Here is a 15,848-nt window from a genome sequence, read left to right as displayed (position 1 = left end):
AATCAGATGCTTACTTTCCCAACAGGTTTGACTGACAGCATTGCAGACTGGGAGTAGGATTAGAGCTGGAGTATGACCTGAGTAGAGATATGGACCTGGACACTACTAACTGGACACCACTCAACAACACACTTGGATAAATTTACAAAACTCTTTAAAATTATAATCTTCATTTAGTTTTGAAGCTCAAACCTTATACAAAATAGACTCCTGAGAGCTTTAATGTTCCATGTTATAATACTGTTAGAAACTCAAAAACATACCTAGAGTTGGGTTTTGTTTCATTCACAAATGTTTGAGTAACACTATTATTAGTCTGTCTACATCTCCAAAGCTCAATGTGATTTGTTACACCTTATGATATTATGAAGTGATAGTTTTAAGGTTAATTGCGATTTTTAGCCTCAATTGCTTTTAGATTTACTAGCTTAAGCTTAAATTGTTAAAATAAAAAGACTAGAACAGGACTAAACCAGGAATAGACCAGGACTAGACCAGGATTAAATCAGGACTAGAATACAAGTAGACAAGGACAAGACCAGTACAGGACCAAGACTTAACTCGGACGAGACCATGCCTAGACCAGGACTGGACCAGGAAGAAACCAGGACTAAATCAGGGCTAGACCAGTTTTAGAACAGGACTAGATCAGGACTAAGCCAGAACTAGACCAGAACTAAACCAGGATTAAACCAATAATAGACCAGGACAAGACCAGCATTAGACCAGGACTAAACCAGGACTAGACCGGGAGTTCAGGACAAAACTAGGACTAGGCCAGGACCAAAACAGGACTAGAACAGGACTAGACCAGGACTTAACCAGGACTGAACCAGGACTAGACCAGAGCTAGACCAGGACTAAACCAGGACTAGACCAGGACTAGACCAGTTCTGAACCAGGACTAAACCAGGACTAGACGAGGACTAGACCAGAACTAAACCAGAACTAGATCGGGACGCGACCAGGACACGACCAGGACAAGACCAGGACAAGACCAGGACAAGACCAGGACAAGACCAGGACAAGACCAGGACAAGACCAGGACTAGATCTGGAGTAAGGACTAAACCAGTGCTAAGGACTACTGTGGGTTTTGTTCAGAGAAAATGAAATTATAATCACACAGCTTTCTTAAATATTATATTTATTTAAATGTGTCGTAAATCACAAAGTCAGGAGTGAAATGAAAAATGACCAAAAGAACATAAAGAAAAGAAAATAACAGAAGGACGAAAGGATCCACGTGATTGATCAGGCCCGGATAGGAGCTCTTTGATTGGTCAGGCCTGTGCTCCTCCTGCAGCCACTTCCTGAAAGACAACATCATGGGAGATTGAGTTTTGTTTCTTTGGTGATTGTGTAGAGCTGGTGTCAAACATGGCCAGTCAGATGTTTAGACCTGTTTCCTCAGTCAGTGTTGTTTTTCTGTGTTCTTACTACTTTCTACACTTCAGATACACACAGAAGACATCAAATATATGAAGCGAGATATATGGAGTTATATAGAAAACAACACTTAAATTTTTTTTTATCTTCAAATCCTATGAATTTCAAGCCTTTGCCTTCTCTCATTGTCCTTACTCACATGCACATCAAAATCTGATTATAATCTGATTTCTCTGACTTTTGTATTTAGTGAAATGACAAGTGAACCACAAAATCTCTGGACATAGCCAGCCCGAAAAAAAAAACAAAAACAAAAACGTGGCCCTTCTTTCTGTAACTACTGCTGTCTGACTCGTCATTCTGACCTTAAAATATTGGGTTTAACCTGCTCTAAATGATCCTGGGGTTTTTATTCCACTATTTTGTCCCTAAGTCAAAATATGAACATTAATAACAGATCAATCAGATGCCTACTTTCCCAACAGGTTTGACTGACAGCATTGCAGACTGGGAGTAGGATTAGAGAGAGTATGACCTGAGTAGAGATATGGACCTGGACACTACTAACTGGACACCACTCAACAACACACTTGGACAATAAAAAAAAAAGTTTCTAATCTTCATTTTGTTTTAAAACTCAAACATTACACAAAACTGACTTTAACCCATGCTGTTAGCTCCTCAAAAACATACCTATAGTTGGGTTTTATTTCATTCACAGATATTTGAGTAAAACTTTATTATTAGTCTGTTTACATCTCAAAAGCTCAACGTGATCTGTTACACCTTATGATGTCATGAAGTGGTAGTTTTAAGGTTAACTGCTATTTTACGCCTCAATTGCTTTTAGATTTACTAGATTAAGCTTAAATTGTTGAAATAAAAAGACTAAAACAGGACAAAACCAGAAATAAACTAGGACTAGAATAGGACTAGACCAGGACTAGACCAGGACTAGACCAAGACAAGACCAGGACGAAAACAGGAGTACACCAGGACTGGACGAGGACTAGACGAAGACTAGACAGGACAAAACCAGGACTAAAACAGGACAAGAACAGGAATAGACTAGGACTAGACCAGGACTAAACCAGGAGTATACCAGAACTAGACCAGGACAAGACCATGACTAAACCAGGACTAAACCAGGACTAGACCAGGACTAAACCAGGAGTATACCAGAACTAGACCAGGACAAGACCATGACTAAACCAGGACTAGACCAGGACTAGACCAGGACTAGACCAGGACTCGACCAGTACTAAACCAGGAATAAACCAGGACTAGACCAGGACTGGACAAGGACTAAACTAGGACTAAACCAGGACTAGACCAGAACTAGATCAAGACTAGATCAGGACTAAACTAGGACTAGACCAGAACTGGACCAGGACTAAACCAGAACTGGACCAGTACTAGACCAGAACTGAAGCAGGACTAAACCAGGACTAGGACAGGAATAGACCAAGACAAAACCAGGACAAAACTAGGACAAGATCAGAACTAAACCAGGACAAGACCAGGACTAAACCAGGACTAGACCAGGACTAAACCAGGACTAGAACAGGACTGGACGAGGGCTAGACCAGGACTAGACCAGGACTAAACCAGGACTAGAACAGGACTGGAAGAGGGCTAGACCAGGACTAGACCAGGAAAAAACCAGGACTAGAACAGGACTGGACGAGGACTAGACGAGGACGAGACAGTTCTAGTCCTGTTCTAGGCTAGGACTAGAACAGGAATAGACCAGGACAAGACCATTACTAAACAAGGACTAAACCAGGACTAAATCAGGAGTAACCAGGACTAGACCAGGACTGGACCAGGACTGGACCAGTACTAAACCAGGACTAAACCAGGACAAGACAAGGACTGGACCAGGACAAAACTAGAACTAAACCAGAACAAGACCAGGACTAAACCAGGACTAGACCAGGGCTGGACGAGGACTAGACCAGGACTAGACCAGGACTAAACAAAGGCTATAACAGAACAAGACCAGGACTAGAGCAGGAATAGACCAGGACAAAACTGAGTTCAAGACTACACCAGGACTGAAACAGGAATAAACCAGGAATAGAACAGGACTGGACCAGAGCTAGACGAGTAATAAACCATGACTAAACCAGTACAAGACCAGGACTAAACTAGGACAAATCAATGAGGAAAACAGGACTTAACCAGAACCAGGACAAGACCAGGAATAAACCAGGACTCGACCAGGACGCAACAAGGACTAAACCAGGATTAGACCATAACAAGGACAAGACTAGAAATAAACCAGGACTAAACCAGGTCTAAACCCGAACTAGGCCAAAACAAGACCAGGACTAAACCAGGACTAGATCAGGACTAAACAAGGACTAAACCAGAACTAAACCAGAACTAAACCAGAACAGGACTAGACCATAACTAAATCAGGATTAAACCAGGACTAAACCAGGAGTAGACCAGGACTAGAAAAGGACAAGACTAGAAATAAACCAGGACTAAACCAGGTCTAAACCCGAACTAGGCCAAGACAAGACCAGGACTAAACCAGGACTATACCACGACTGGAACAGGATAAAACTAGTACAACAACGGGACTAAATCTAATAAAGGTATAGAACAGGAATAGACCAGGACTAACCCAGGACTAAACCAGGACTAGAACAGGACTAGACCAGGACTACAACAGGAATAAACCAAAACTAGACCAGGACTGGAACAGGATAAAACCAGTACAAACCAGAACTAAAAGAGGACTGAACCAGGACTAGAACAGGAATAGACCAGGAATAGACCAGGATTAGACCAGGACTAAACCAGGACTACACCAGGACTAAACCAGGTCTAGACCAGGACAAGACCAGGACTAGACCAGGACTAGAATAGGACTTGACTAGGACTAGATCAAAACTAGACCAGGACTAAACCAGGACTGAACCAGGACTGGAACAGGAATAGACCAGGACTAGACCAGGACTAAACCAGGACTACACCAGGACTAGACCAGGACAAGACCAGGACTAGACCATGATTAGTACAGGACCTGACTAGGACTAGATCAAAACTAGACCAGGACTAAACCAGGACTAGGACCGGAATAGACCAGGAGTAAACTGGGACAAATCCATGACGAATCCAAGACTTAACCTAAACTCGACCAAAACAAGACTAGGAATAAACCAAGATTAGACCAGGACTAGAACAGGACTAAACCAGGACTAGGCCAGGACGCAACCAGGACTAAACCAGTATTCGACCAGAGCTAGAACAGGACTAAACCAGGAATAGACCAGGATTAAACCAGGAGTAAACCAGGAATAGACCAGGAGTAGACCAGGACTAGACAAGGACAAGACTAGCACTAAACCAGGACTAAATCAGGACTAAACCCGGATTAGGCCAAGACTAGACCAGGACTAAACCAGAACTATACCATGACTGGAACAGCATAAAAGCAGTACTAGAACAGGACTAAACCAGGACTTATACAAGTATAGAACAGAAATAGTTCAGGACTAGACCAGAACTAAACCAGGACTAGAACATGATTAGATCAGGACTAGAACAGGACTAAACTAGGACTAGACCAGGACAAGAACAGGACTAAACTAGGACTAGACCAGGACTGGACGAAGATAAAACCACGACTACACCAGAACTGAAACAGGACTAAACCAGGACTAGAAGTGGAATAGACCAGGACTAGACCAGGACTACACCAGGACTAAAACAGAACTAAACCAGGACTAGACCAGGACTGAATTAGGACTAGACCAGGACCAAACCAGTACTAGACCAGGATTAGACCAGGACTTGACTAGGACTAGATTAAATCTAGACCAGGACTAAACCAGGACTAAAACAGGACAAAACCAGGACTAGACCAGGACTAGACCAGGACTTGACCAGGACTAGATAAAAACTTGACCAGGACTAAACCAGGACTAAACCAGGACTAAACCAGGACTAGACCAGGACTAGGCCAGGACAATACCAGGAATACATCAGAACTAGACCAGGACTATACCAGGACAAAACCAAGACTAGTCCATGATGGCACCAGGACAAAACCAGGACTCAACCAGAACAAGACAAGGACTAAACCAGGAATATACCAGGACTATACCAGGAATAGATCAGATCTAGACCAGGACTAGACCAGGACTAAACCAAAGCTAAACCTGGACTAGAACAGGAATGGTCGAGGACAAGACCAGGACTTAACCAGGACAAAACCAGGAAGAGGCCAATACTAGAACAGGACTGAACGAAGAATAAACCAGGACTAAATCAAGACTAGTCCATGACTAAACCAGGACTCAATCAGGACTAGACCAGGACTAAACCAGGACTAGATCAGGACTAAACAAGGACTAAACCAGAACTAAACCAGAACTAAACCAGCACTTGACCAAGACTAGACCAGGGCTAAACCATGAATAAACCAGGACTAGAACAGGACTGGACCAGGGCTGGGTCAGGAATAAAGCAGGACTAAACCAGGGCTAGTTTATGAAGAAATCAGGACTAAACCAGGACTTGACCATGACAAGACCAGGATTAAACCAGGACTAGACAAGGACTATTCCAGGACTAAACCAAATCATTTCCAGGTCTAGACCAGGACTAAACCAGGATTAAGCTGACAAATCAGCTCACCTGTCGGCTAAGTCAGTTATTTATGGTCAGACTGTATTAAAACAAAGCTTAGATTAAATTCTAACCTGAGTAACAGAGCTTCAGTGACTTTATTTAGTGTCACACCCCCAGGGAAAGTACTTATGCATATCTGTAATTTTTTTGTACTTTATTTGACTAAACAATTGTTTCATTCATCCTGCGGTCCTTTTGAAAAGCAGGTGTGGTTCACAATGCGAATACATACGGAATGATGTGTAACAGTGAGAGAGAAATGAGTAAACATAGAAGCCAGATGCCCCGGTAATTTGCGTATCTCTGGTTTAAATTAATACATCATACATACATACATGCAACAACAGTACAAAGCCTGAGCTCTGTCTCTGGGTCTGACCAAAACAATGACCCAAAGCCCACGGTCTGAAGCATCTGAAACATCTGAAACATCTGACCACAAAATACCTGCGTCATTTGGACCTTACTCCTCAAGTAGCTGAATATTTGGTTCAAATGGAAAAAAAATGTGCTACTCGCTAGCTATCCATAGGGGGCACCAACAGCACGTGGCGCTTTGTTGTGATGATGTTTACGGCGATGTCCGCTCCCATTGGGCACTGCATTTTTCTACCACACACACAAAAAAAAGTCCACAGTATGCTGTCTACATCATTATAAAGCATTTTATTGTAGAATCAGGAAGAGTGCTGTTAGCATGCTAGGTTTCCTGTGATGGTAAAACTCTACTCTGGTCTCTGAGAGTTTTGAAAAGGGCTCATGCATAAGGTAAGTGAGGAATAACTCTGGACCACTGAGTTATTCCTCAGGACCGAGACCCGGTCAGGACCAGACTCTGTCCCTTGGCGTACCTTGGAGCCTTGGAGTAGGTGAGAGTTTGTGGCTGAAACTGTTGGTCTCTTTTGTCTGACCTGCGTCACAGAGGAGCGGCCATTTTCTTTCTCCTGATCACAAAGATCAGCAAACACAGACCGACCCAGAGCAAACAAGGAAAACCATTAGCACCCACGCCTTCCCACGCCCAGGGCATCTAACCAGCAACCTCAGACTGACCGTGAAACAGAGACAATCTAACCCACAAGCTCCACCCAGAGACAGGGCACAACCTTCATGCAGAGTGAGGGAATCTAACCCACAACCTCCACACTGAGAGGAGACGACAGAATAACCACGCTGCCACAGTAACACAGAGGACACACACACATCAGGAGTCGAACCATATCCTGTATGGGTCGCTCCTGCTAGTGTTGGCAACAGGTTTGATGACAGCATTGCTAAGCGCAAAGTCTGATTTTGAAGTAAATACTGCTCTGATTCAAATTGGGGAATGAGAAGGACTCAAGAGGATTTGGGGGTGATTGGGGGGGGTCGTCAAAGGGTTGTTGGAGGGTTATCGGGGGATCGTGAAAGGGTTGTTGGGGGGTTGTTGTGGGGTCGTTGGAGGGTCATCGGGTGGTCATGAAACTGTTGTTGGGGTCATCAGGGGGAGTCACCAAAAAGGGATTTTGGGGGTTGTCGGGGGGTTGTCACAGAGTCGTTGGAGGGTCATTTGGGGGTCATCAAAGGATTGTTGGGGTGTTGTCGTTGGGCGGTTGCATGTCGGGGGACACAGACCTGGACCCCTGCTGTCCTCTCGAAGCGCCCGTGGGTGTTGTACAGGGGGATGTCATCTCTGTAGTTCTCATACAGGACTGTGCTGCCAGAGCGCCCCCTACGGCAGCACCAGATGCACTGTAACAACAACAGCATTTTAAAAACACAAACTTTTATCAAGATCTAATCCAACTTTAGGCACATTTTTACATTTCAAATTAATGAGAGCAAAGGATTGTGGGATATGCCGCACTATTACATCTCATCTTTTTACTCCAGATGTCCTCTCTATTTTAGCCCAGATGCCCTGCCTGACACTTTGCCTATTCATATCACAGTACTGAACTATAGTTTTACACCTCTTAAATAAATTGCAAATGTCCAAGTCTACGTTTGCCCAGAGTGATTTTAGCCCAGATGCTCTCCCAGAGAGTTCCTTTTTCTGAGCTGGGGACTGTCACATACATCAGTTTTTTAGCCAGGATGCCATCCCTGAGAATTTATTTCTTTTTCGTCATTGATGTTATGGTTCAGGCTCAAAATATATAATGGGTTTTATACTGGATGCCCTCCCTGACAGTTCACTTGTCCATGCTGGAGACTGTCTCTCTGGTACCTCCTGTATTTTTAGGCCCAGATGCCCTCCCTGACAGCTAATACCTGTATCCCCACTGATGCTATATTTTTAAACTATCTGTACCTTACACATAATCAAAGTCTAGGTTTATTCAGGTTTAAGATAGCTCCTATGTCTTTAGCCCAGATGCCGTTCCTGATAGCTCATTTGTCCAGGCTGGGCCCTGTCTCATATGGACCAGTGTTTAGCCTGGATGCTGTCCCACTCTTACCAGTGCGAGCAGCAGCAGCAGCAGCAGTAGCAGAGCCACTGCAGCGAGCACAAGTAGAGCGATGGCCCACCCCGGGACACCAGCGGGGGGCACTGTTGTGGGGGATGTGAAGGTGGAAGCTGATTGGCTGGAGACGGTGCTGGTCATGGCTGTGCTGGATCCTGATTGGCCCGAGACGGCGGTGGAGGTGACTGTTGATTGGCTGCTGTTGCCGGGAGGAACAGTGGTTGTGGCATTGGTTGTTGATTGGTTGAAGGCTGTGGTGGCATTGATTGTTGATTGGTTGAAAGCTGTGGTGGCATTGATTGTGGATTGGTTGAAGGCCGTGGTAGCTCCTGATTGGTTGAAGGTTGTAGTAGGGCTGATTGTTGATTGGTTGTTGTTCAGAGTGGTGAGGGTTGCTTGATTGTTTGAGGCTGTGGTGATTGTTGATTGGTTCACAATGGTTGAGGTGTTTGGAGCCACGGTCGAGGAGTTGGTCAGACTGAAAACTGAAAAACACAAAAATATTATTTCATTTCATTCTGTCGACCAATCAAATTTAATACACTACCCCCCCCCCCCCCCCCCCCACACACACACACACCCCCACCCACATACACACACACACACACTTACACACACAGTAAACAGTCACTATAAACAAAATGCCTATGACAGGATTGGATGATTCTCTCATTTTGACTTCATCTGGAGAATTCTGTCCAAAAGTCCAAAAGTTCATAACAATTTACACAAGAAACACATTTTTCTGACACTTTAAACATGATTTAAACAAAATAAAAGTGTTTTCATGTATTTTTTATTTATCAAATATGATTTCTGTGACATTATAGGAGCTTTGGCCCAGTGTATCACATGGTTGCTAGGTAACAGTTATGGAATTCCTGAGTGTGATGTCATGATTTCCAACCTTATTTCATCATTGACACTAGCAGTAAAATACAATAAATGTCCCCATGTCCAGTACAGTATGTTTCCCACAGTCCATACCAATTTAAAAAATCAATTATGTGCAGGTTTTTACAATTAATACAGATCATTACAAATTAACTAGACTGGTGTGGACACATTTGATGGTCTAAAATGTACTTTTTCAAATTCTAGTAAAATTATTCAAATCTACAGACAATTTCAGACTGTCTGGAAGCAGATTCCACTGCCCGATGGGTTAAAATGAAAAGGCTGCCTGAGCAAGGGTCAAGGATCTTTTTGGAACTGGACCTTTTGGAATGCAATTTCAGTTCACAGAGAACTGAGTGGAACCTACCTGGACCAGTGAGAGATTATACAAATATAAGGCCACATGCGAATAGAAAGTGCTACAATTTAATGTAGAAAATCACAGTATATTGTTACTGTATATTGAAAGGGTGTTTTAATTATCATTGTGGTATCGGTTTTGAGTATCGAGTCTATTCCTTAGTATCGAAATCCAGTTTGGCATGTTCGTATCGTGACAGCACTAGTCCTTTTAGTTCCTAGAACAGACAGGTGACAGAGAGGTGCAGACAGGTGCAGACAGTTGACAGGTGTAGAGGAAGCTTACCTGAAATGGACGAGACATGCAGCAGGATCCCGAACAAAAGCACCACCTCCATCTTCTTCTCCATCTTAGTCCTAGATTAGACCTGGTTTAGTCTTGGATATAGTTGCTAAATTTAGTGTGAGAGCAGAGGAAGAGGATAGTGTCTCTGTTCTGGTTATAGTCCAGTCTCAGGTCTTACTTCTCTGGTCTTTGGTCTGACTGTAGTCCTGGTCTCTGGTCCTGGTACCTGGTCTCTGGTCTAGACTGCTTTATCAAACACATGCTACTCTCACCTTCAAGGGGCGGGTGTGGGTGGCGCTAAGGCACAGGTGTGGACGGGGCTATGGCACAGGTGTGGGTGGAACCAGAGGACTCTCCTTCACTCTCCATGACATCATATTTCATTATATAAAATGACTTTGAGTGATCTTTGATATGCGAGTGTGTAAATACTCTGTACATTGACTAATTTGGGAGTGACATGTTTGAAGTTTGTGATGTATTTTCTGGAGTAAAACTACATATCAGATCTGTGGTCATGTGATGGTGTGATATGAGGTCAGTTTTATCTCTGTAGCTGCTCAAAGTGCTTCACAGGCTCCACCAATGGTCAAAAGCCAAACTAAAATGTAGCAATAAAAAAGTACATATAAAAACTAACTGGTTCAGGTTTGAGCAATCTTTAATCTCCTGGATTCAAAAAGTTATCGTTCTGATCTACCCCCGTTTTCACTTCCACCGGTACACGGCCACTTTGACGTACATGCCCACTGTGACGTACACACCCACTGTGACGTACTTACTCCTTTCTCCAGTTTTATTTTTTAAATTAGTGATACTTGTAGGCAGTGTCGCGTAGTAATTTTGGTACAAATTTTAAAAAATGGGTTGTTCACTACGTGCAGCTGTCCATAGGGGGCACGGACAGCATGCGGCGCTTTGTTGTGATGATGATTATGATGTATATTTTTGAGGTATTTTACTTCTATGGGGTATTAAAGAGGGGGTATTTCACTTCTATGGGGTATTAAAGAGGGGTATTTTACTTCTATGGGGTATTAAAGAGGGTTATTTTACTACTATGGGGTATTAAAGAGGGGTATTTTACTAAGTCAAGTGTGATAGCCTGTAGGGGGTAGCCTGTTTCGAGGTTAGTGCAATGAGGGGTAGCTTGTTTCAGGGTTAGTGCGATGAGTGTAGCCTACATCAGGGTTAATGTGATGTTGGGTAGCCCGTTTCAGGGCTAGTGCAATGTGGGGTAGCCTATATCAGGGTAAATGTGATGTGGGGTAGCCTGTTTCGGGGTTAGTGCAATGTGGGGTAGCCTATATCACGGTTAATGTGATGTGGGGTAGCCTGTTTCGGGGTTAGTGCAATGCGGGGTAGCCTGTTTCAGGGTTAGTGCGATGAGGCGTAGCCTGTTTCAGAGTTAATGTGATGTGGGGTAGCCGGTTTCAAGGTTAGCACAAGACACTTTGGATCTCATAGACTCCTAGCATATCCATCCATTTTCTTCAGCTTATCTGGCACAGGATCACGTGGGCAGCAGTCTCCTCCAGGACTCCCAGACTTCCCTCACCCCAGACCATTGTCTCGAGTGGGACCCCAAGACGTTCCCTGGCCAGCCAAGAGACATAGTACCTCCTCCTGGGTCTTCCTTGGAGCCTCCTCCCGGTGGGATGTGCATACTTCTCTAGGGAGGCATCCAGGAGGCATCCTGAACAAATGCCAGAGCCACCTCAGCTGCTCCTCTCCATGTGGAGGAGCAGCGAGTCTACTCCGAGCTTCTCCCATGTCACTGAGCTCCTCACTTTATCTTTAAGGAAGCTCCCAGCCCCTCTTCCACCTTTCCTTTCAGTCATTACTCAAACCTCATGACATGGGTGAGAGAGGGACCAGAAATTTAAACCAGGACTAAACCAGGACTAAAGCAGGATCATAGGTGAGAGTAGGAATGCAGATTGACCGGTAAATGGCAAGCTTTGCCTCTGGACTCAACTCCTTTTTTACCACAACACTCCAATACAGCAACTGTATAACTGCAGACGCTGCACCGATCCAACTGTCAATCTCACGCTCCATCCTTCCCTCACCCGGGACTCTCAGGGATGAGTCATTGTTGTTGTAGATGGGACATAACCTCTCCCCCATCTATAACTCCATTCTCAGGCCCAGAACAATGAGAACAATACCAGGGTCGTTAAGGGCTGAATAGGGTAGTCTCAGTTTACAGTTTACAGTGTGGTTAGCCCCTCCGATCAGATAGATTTAAAGGTAGTGGCCACCAGCATTCTGACCAGAACTGAAGAATCGGCTTGGATGACCAGTGAAACGTCTTCACTCCTACAAGATTTGTCCAGTTGACGTTTTTCACAAAGATAGTCTATGGTAAGTAGTTTCTGCATTTTTTGTTGGAAGTGATACCGGGTTCGGTGGAGCTGGTTTGTATTTGCTGCCATTTTCGGTTCAGCTTGACTTTGTGTTGATTGTTGCCACATTCGACTAAACTATCATTGCTATTTTAAAACCGTGTTCGGTTCTTTAGCTTGTTTTTTCATGCCTTCAGGTGCATGTTCTAATTTTACTAACACCAACTTTGGTTATTGTTCGTTTTGAGTTTGGGAGGACAATATATTTGAATTGTAGCCTACCACCAGTGGCATTTTCAGCTCTATGTGGTATTTTTTTTTATCCCAGTTGATGGATCAATAGTGGCGTTTTCTGTTCGACCTGATCTCGGTTTGATGGAGTCCATGTGCTGCAGAGCTTGCATTACCCCGCTTCAACCTGAAGATGGACATGATCTATGCCCCCTGTGTTTAGGTGTGGACCACCTTAGGGAAGGTTTGACAGAGAATACAGTTGCAGCATTATGCCCAGATCCCTGCATGCTGACTGCCTGGCCGCGTTTGGAGGAGCAGGGACATCGGCACCCTCTGTTATACAGGACACCCAGTTGCCGGCAAGCGAGAAGGTGGTAAGAAAGCGCTCTGCTGTTGGCGCTTCCCCTATTCTGCATAAGTGTAGCAAAGGGGATCGCTCCGCGGGATTATCCTGGAAGGTGGACAGCCTTATTTCAGAGCTCACTAGAATGAAAGCTCTCATTGACTCCATGCAGACTCGAGATAGTGACCAGCGAACTGCTCAGCGGGAGATGGTTTCTGTTTGCAAGGATGATGCCCTGTCTGTGGGGGCGTCAGATACACACTTCCATGACACTGACCCACATACTGGGGACTGCTTGGTTGTGTGTTTTGACATATCAGAGTTGAGCTCACACAACTCCACCTACTCTCAGGGAGGTGACAATGACTCAACTCCCTCCTCTTTACGCATGGCTTTTGCACGTGTACAATTGGAGGCACCGGCAGCGCAACCTATGGCTTCTACTGCATTTTTTAGATGACAGGGCTCTGCGTCTTCCTTTTTGGTTCCCCCCTTTGCGGAGTATATTAAGGAATTACATGCCTGGTGGTCGGATACAAAAGCATTTTCTAAACCGACGTCTGATGGAAGGCTCCTTGCTGCCATGCAGGATGCATCTAAGTTTGGTCTGGGACATATGACAGTGACTGAACCAGCTGTGGCCACCCTTATTGTGGCTCCAAATGAGGCTCTGAGACCAAATGCCAGGTGCCCGCGACCTCAGTGTTGGGTTACTGACGAATTGATGTGCAATGCTTATGACTCTTGGGCGTGCATGGGTCGTATTGGCAACTCCCTGCCCCATTTATTGTTGGAGTTAGTGACTTCACTAGAGGCTATTGATGTAGACGCAGCTCCGCAAGGCTTGGTCGACACGTCTCTTCAAGCATTTGCCATTATGTCGAGAGAGCTTGGCCGCCTGCTATCCGTCCTGACTCAGGCACGTTGGCAGGTCTGGTTAGCACAATTGACGGAGACGTGTAGGAGAACCTTGAGAGGATTACGTGTGGTTCCGGGTGAACTTTTTGGAGAGGCAGTGCTGGAGGCATTGCAACAAACAGCCCAGGCCTCTCAGACTACACATCAGCTAGCGGGCCTTCACCAACGAGCCCCTCCTCCAATTGCTGCTGGACCTTCTACTACACACCAGCAGTCCTATGCTGTGCCTCCAAGCCCATTTGTGTGTGTCCTTGGCGGCCTGTTACAAGGTCGGGCCACTCTCGGAGTGATCGGCTCAGGACTTCACATGTGCCTCGGTCATCACAGTCTGGTCATCAGCCCTCCAGGCTGTTGAGAGGCCAGGGGGCTCATAGGTTTTACCCCAAAGCAGCTCCAGTACTGGGCAGGATCCAAGGGGGTTTTACTCAAGATACGTTCTGATCCTGAAGAAAACCAGCAATTTACATCCAGTTTTAGACCTGCGAGGTCTCAATGTGTTTTTAAAAGTCATGCCGTTTCACATGCTACACACCGCAGAGGTGCTTCAAGCACTTTCCCCAGGCAAATTTTTCACGACCATAGATCTGAAGGATGCTTATTTTCATGTACTGATCACACACAATCATTGGACGTTCCTTCACTTTGCTTTTCAGGGGAGACATTTTCAGTTCAGGGTCCTCCCGTTTGGACTGTCCTTATCACCCAGGGTGTTCACTCGAGTGGTGGCAGTGGCCTTGTCTCCTCTGCAAGCATGGGGTTTGAAGATTCTACCTTACCTCGACGACTGGTTGATTTGTGCACCCTGCTGCAACCAGGCTATTCGTGACAGAGAGCTTGCACTCGATCATGTGAGCCATTTGGGTCTGTGTGTCAATATGGACAAGAGCAATCTGGTCCTGATGCAGGAAACTGTTTTTTTTGGGGATGGCCTTAAACACTGTCACCATGGTTTCCTTTCACCCACGAGGGTCGACAACATCATGGGGACGCTGGGTGCATTCAGAGTGGGAGAGGCCCTGCCGAAGCTGGATACCTCCAGCTTCTGGGCAGGTTGGTAGCAGCCTCCAGTGTAGTCCTGTTGGGGCTACTTTCATTACGGCCGATGCAGATGTGGTTGAACAGCTTACAGCTGGACCCAACTCTGCTCAAACACAGACACAAGAGGCTGTGTATGTCTCCCCAGTGTCTGCACTCCCTGTCTCAGTGGAGAGACAAACGTTGAATCCTACAGGGAGTCCCATTGGGGTCTCTACCATCATGGAGGGAAGTTGTGTATACGCATGCATCCTCCACGGGTTGGAGTGCAACGTGACAAGCTCAGGTGATACAAGGGACGTGGACCTTGAGTCTGATCGGGGAACACATAAATGTGCTGAAGTTAATGGCTGTGTACTTGGCACTGCACCATTTTCTGCCAAAATTGCTAGGCAGGCATGTGCCTGTACGTTCAGACAACAGGTCAGTGGTTTACCATATAAATCACATGGGAGGGACCAGATTGGCGAATCTCACACAGAGAACATTTTGCCAGCCTGAGGGCAGCCTATCTTCCGGGGACACGGAATCAGATGGCAGATTTCCTCTCTCGCCAGACTCTCTTGCTGGGGGAATGGAAGCTTCACCCAGAGGTGGTCTGTACCATCTGGAGGTTCTTCAGCAGGGCCGAAGTGCATCTGTTCACTCCGTGGGAAGCGAGACATTGCCCTCTCTGGTTCTCTCTGAGAGACAGCACCAGCCCGTTGGACCACAATGCTCACGACTGGACTTGTTCTCCTCTCCTCCTCCCCCCTGATTTATCCAACACTCCGGAGAGTTCTGCAGGAGGGACACAATCTTCTGCTGGTTGCTCTATTCTGGCCAGCGAGGATCTGGTTCCTTCTGCACAGACTCTGTTGCAGCTCTCCAATGTGCCTTCCCGCCAGGATGGATACTGCATCCCCATCCCAATCACCTCCAGCTCTGGGCATGGCCTCTGCAGGG

General features: G+C 45.6%; 2 protein-coding genes across 2 annotated transcripts in view; one reads left to right on the top strand and one right to left on the bottom strand.

Moving 5' to 3' along the window:
* Positions 1-15,848, top strand: part of mat2b (methionine adenosyltransferase 2 non-catalytic beta subunit) — a 220,739-nt gene that overhangs the window by 115,247 nt on the left and 89,644 nt on the right. The gene's annotated exons all lie outside the window — the stretch shown is intronic.
* On the bottom strand, positions 1,139-10,275 carry LOC117384050 (mucin-1-like). The gene is made up of 5 exons (XM_033981319.2): positions 10,204-10,275; positions 10,026-10,096; positions 8,477-8,967; positions 7,650-7,766; positions 1,139-1,312 (listed from the first exon to the last, which is right to left on the bottom strand). Exons 2-5 carry the CDS (start codon positions 10,087-10,089, stop codon positions 1,283-1,285), a joined length of 702 nt encoding a protein of 233 aa, XP_033837210.1. The 5' UTR covers positions 10,090-10,096; positions 10,204-10,275; the 3' UTR covers positions 1,139-1,282.

Source organism: Periophthalmus magnuspinnatus, chromosome 16 (assembly GCF_009829125.3).
Source record: "Periophthalmus magnuspinnatus isolate fPerMag1 chromosome 16, fPerMag1.2.pri, whole genome shotgun sequence".
Classification (NCBI taxonomy): Eukaryota; Metazoa; Chordata; class Actinopteri; order Gobiiformes; family Gobiidae; genus Periophthalmus; species Periophthalmus magnuspinnatus.
This window is presented reverse-complemented; position numbering and strand designations above follow the sequence as displayed.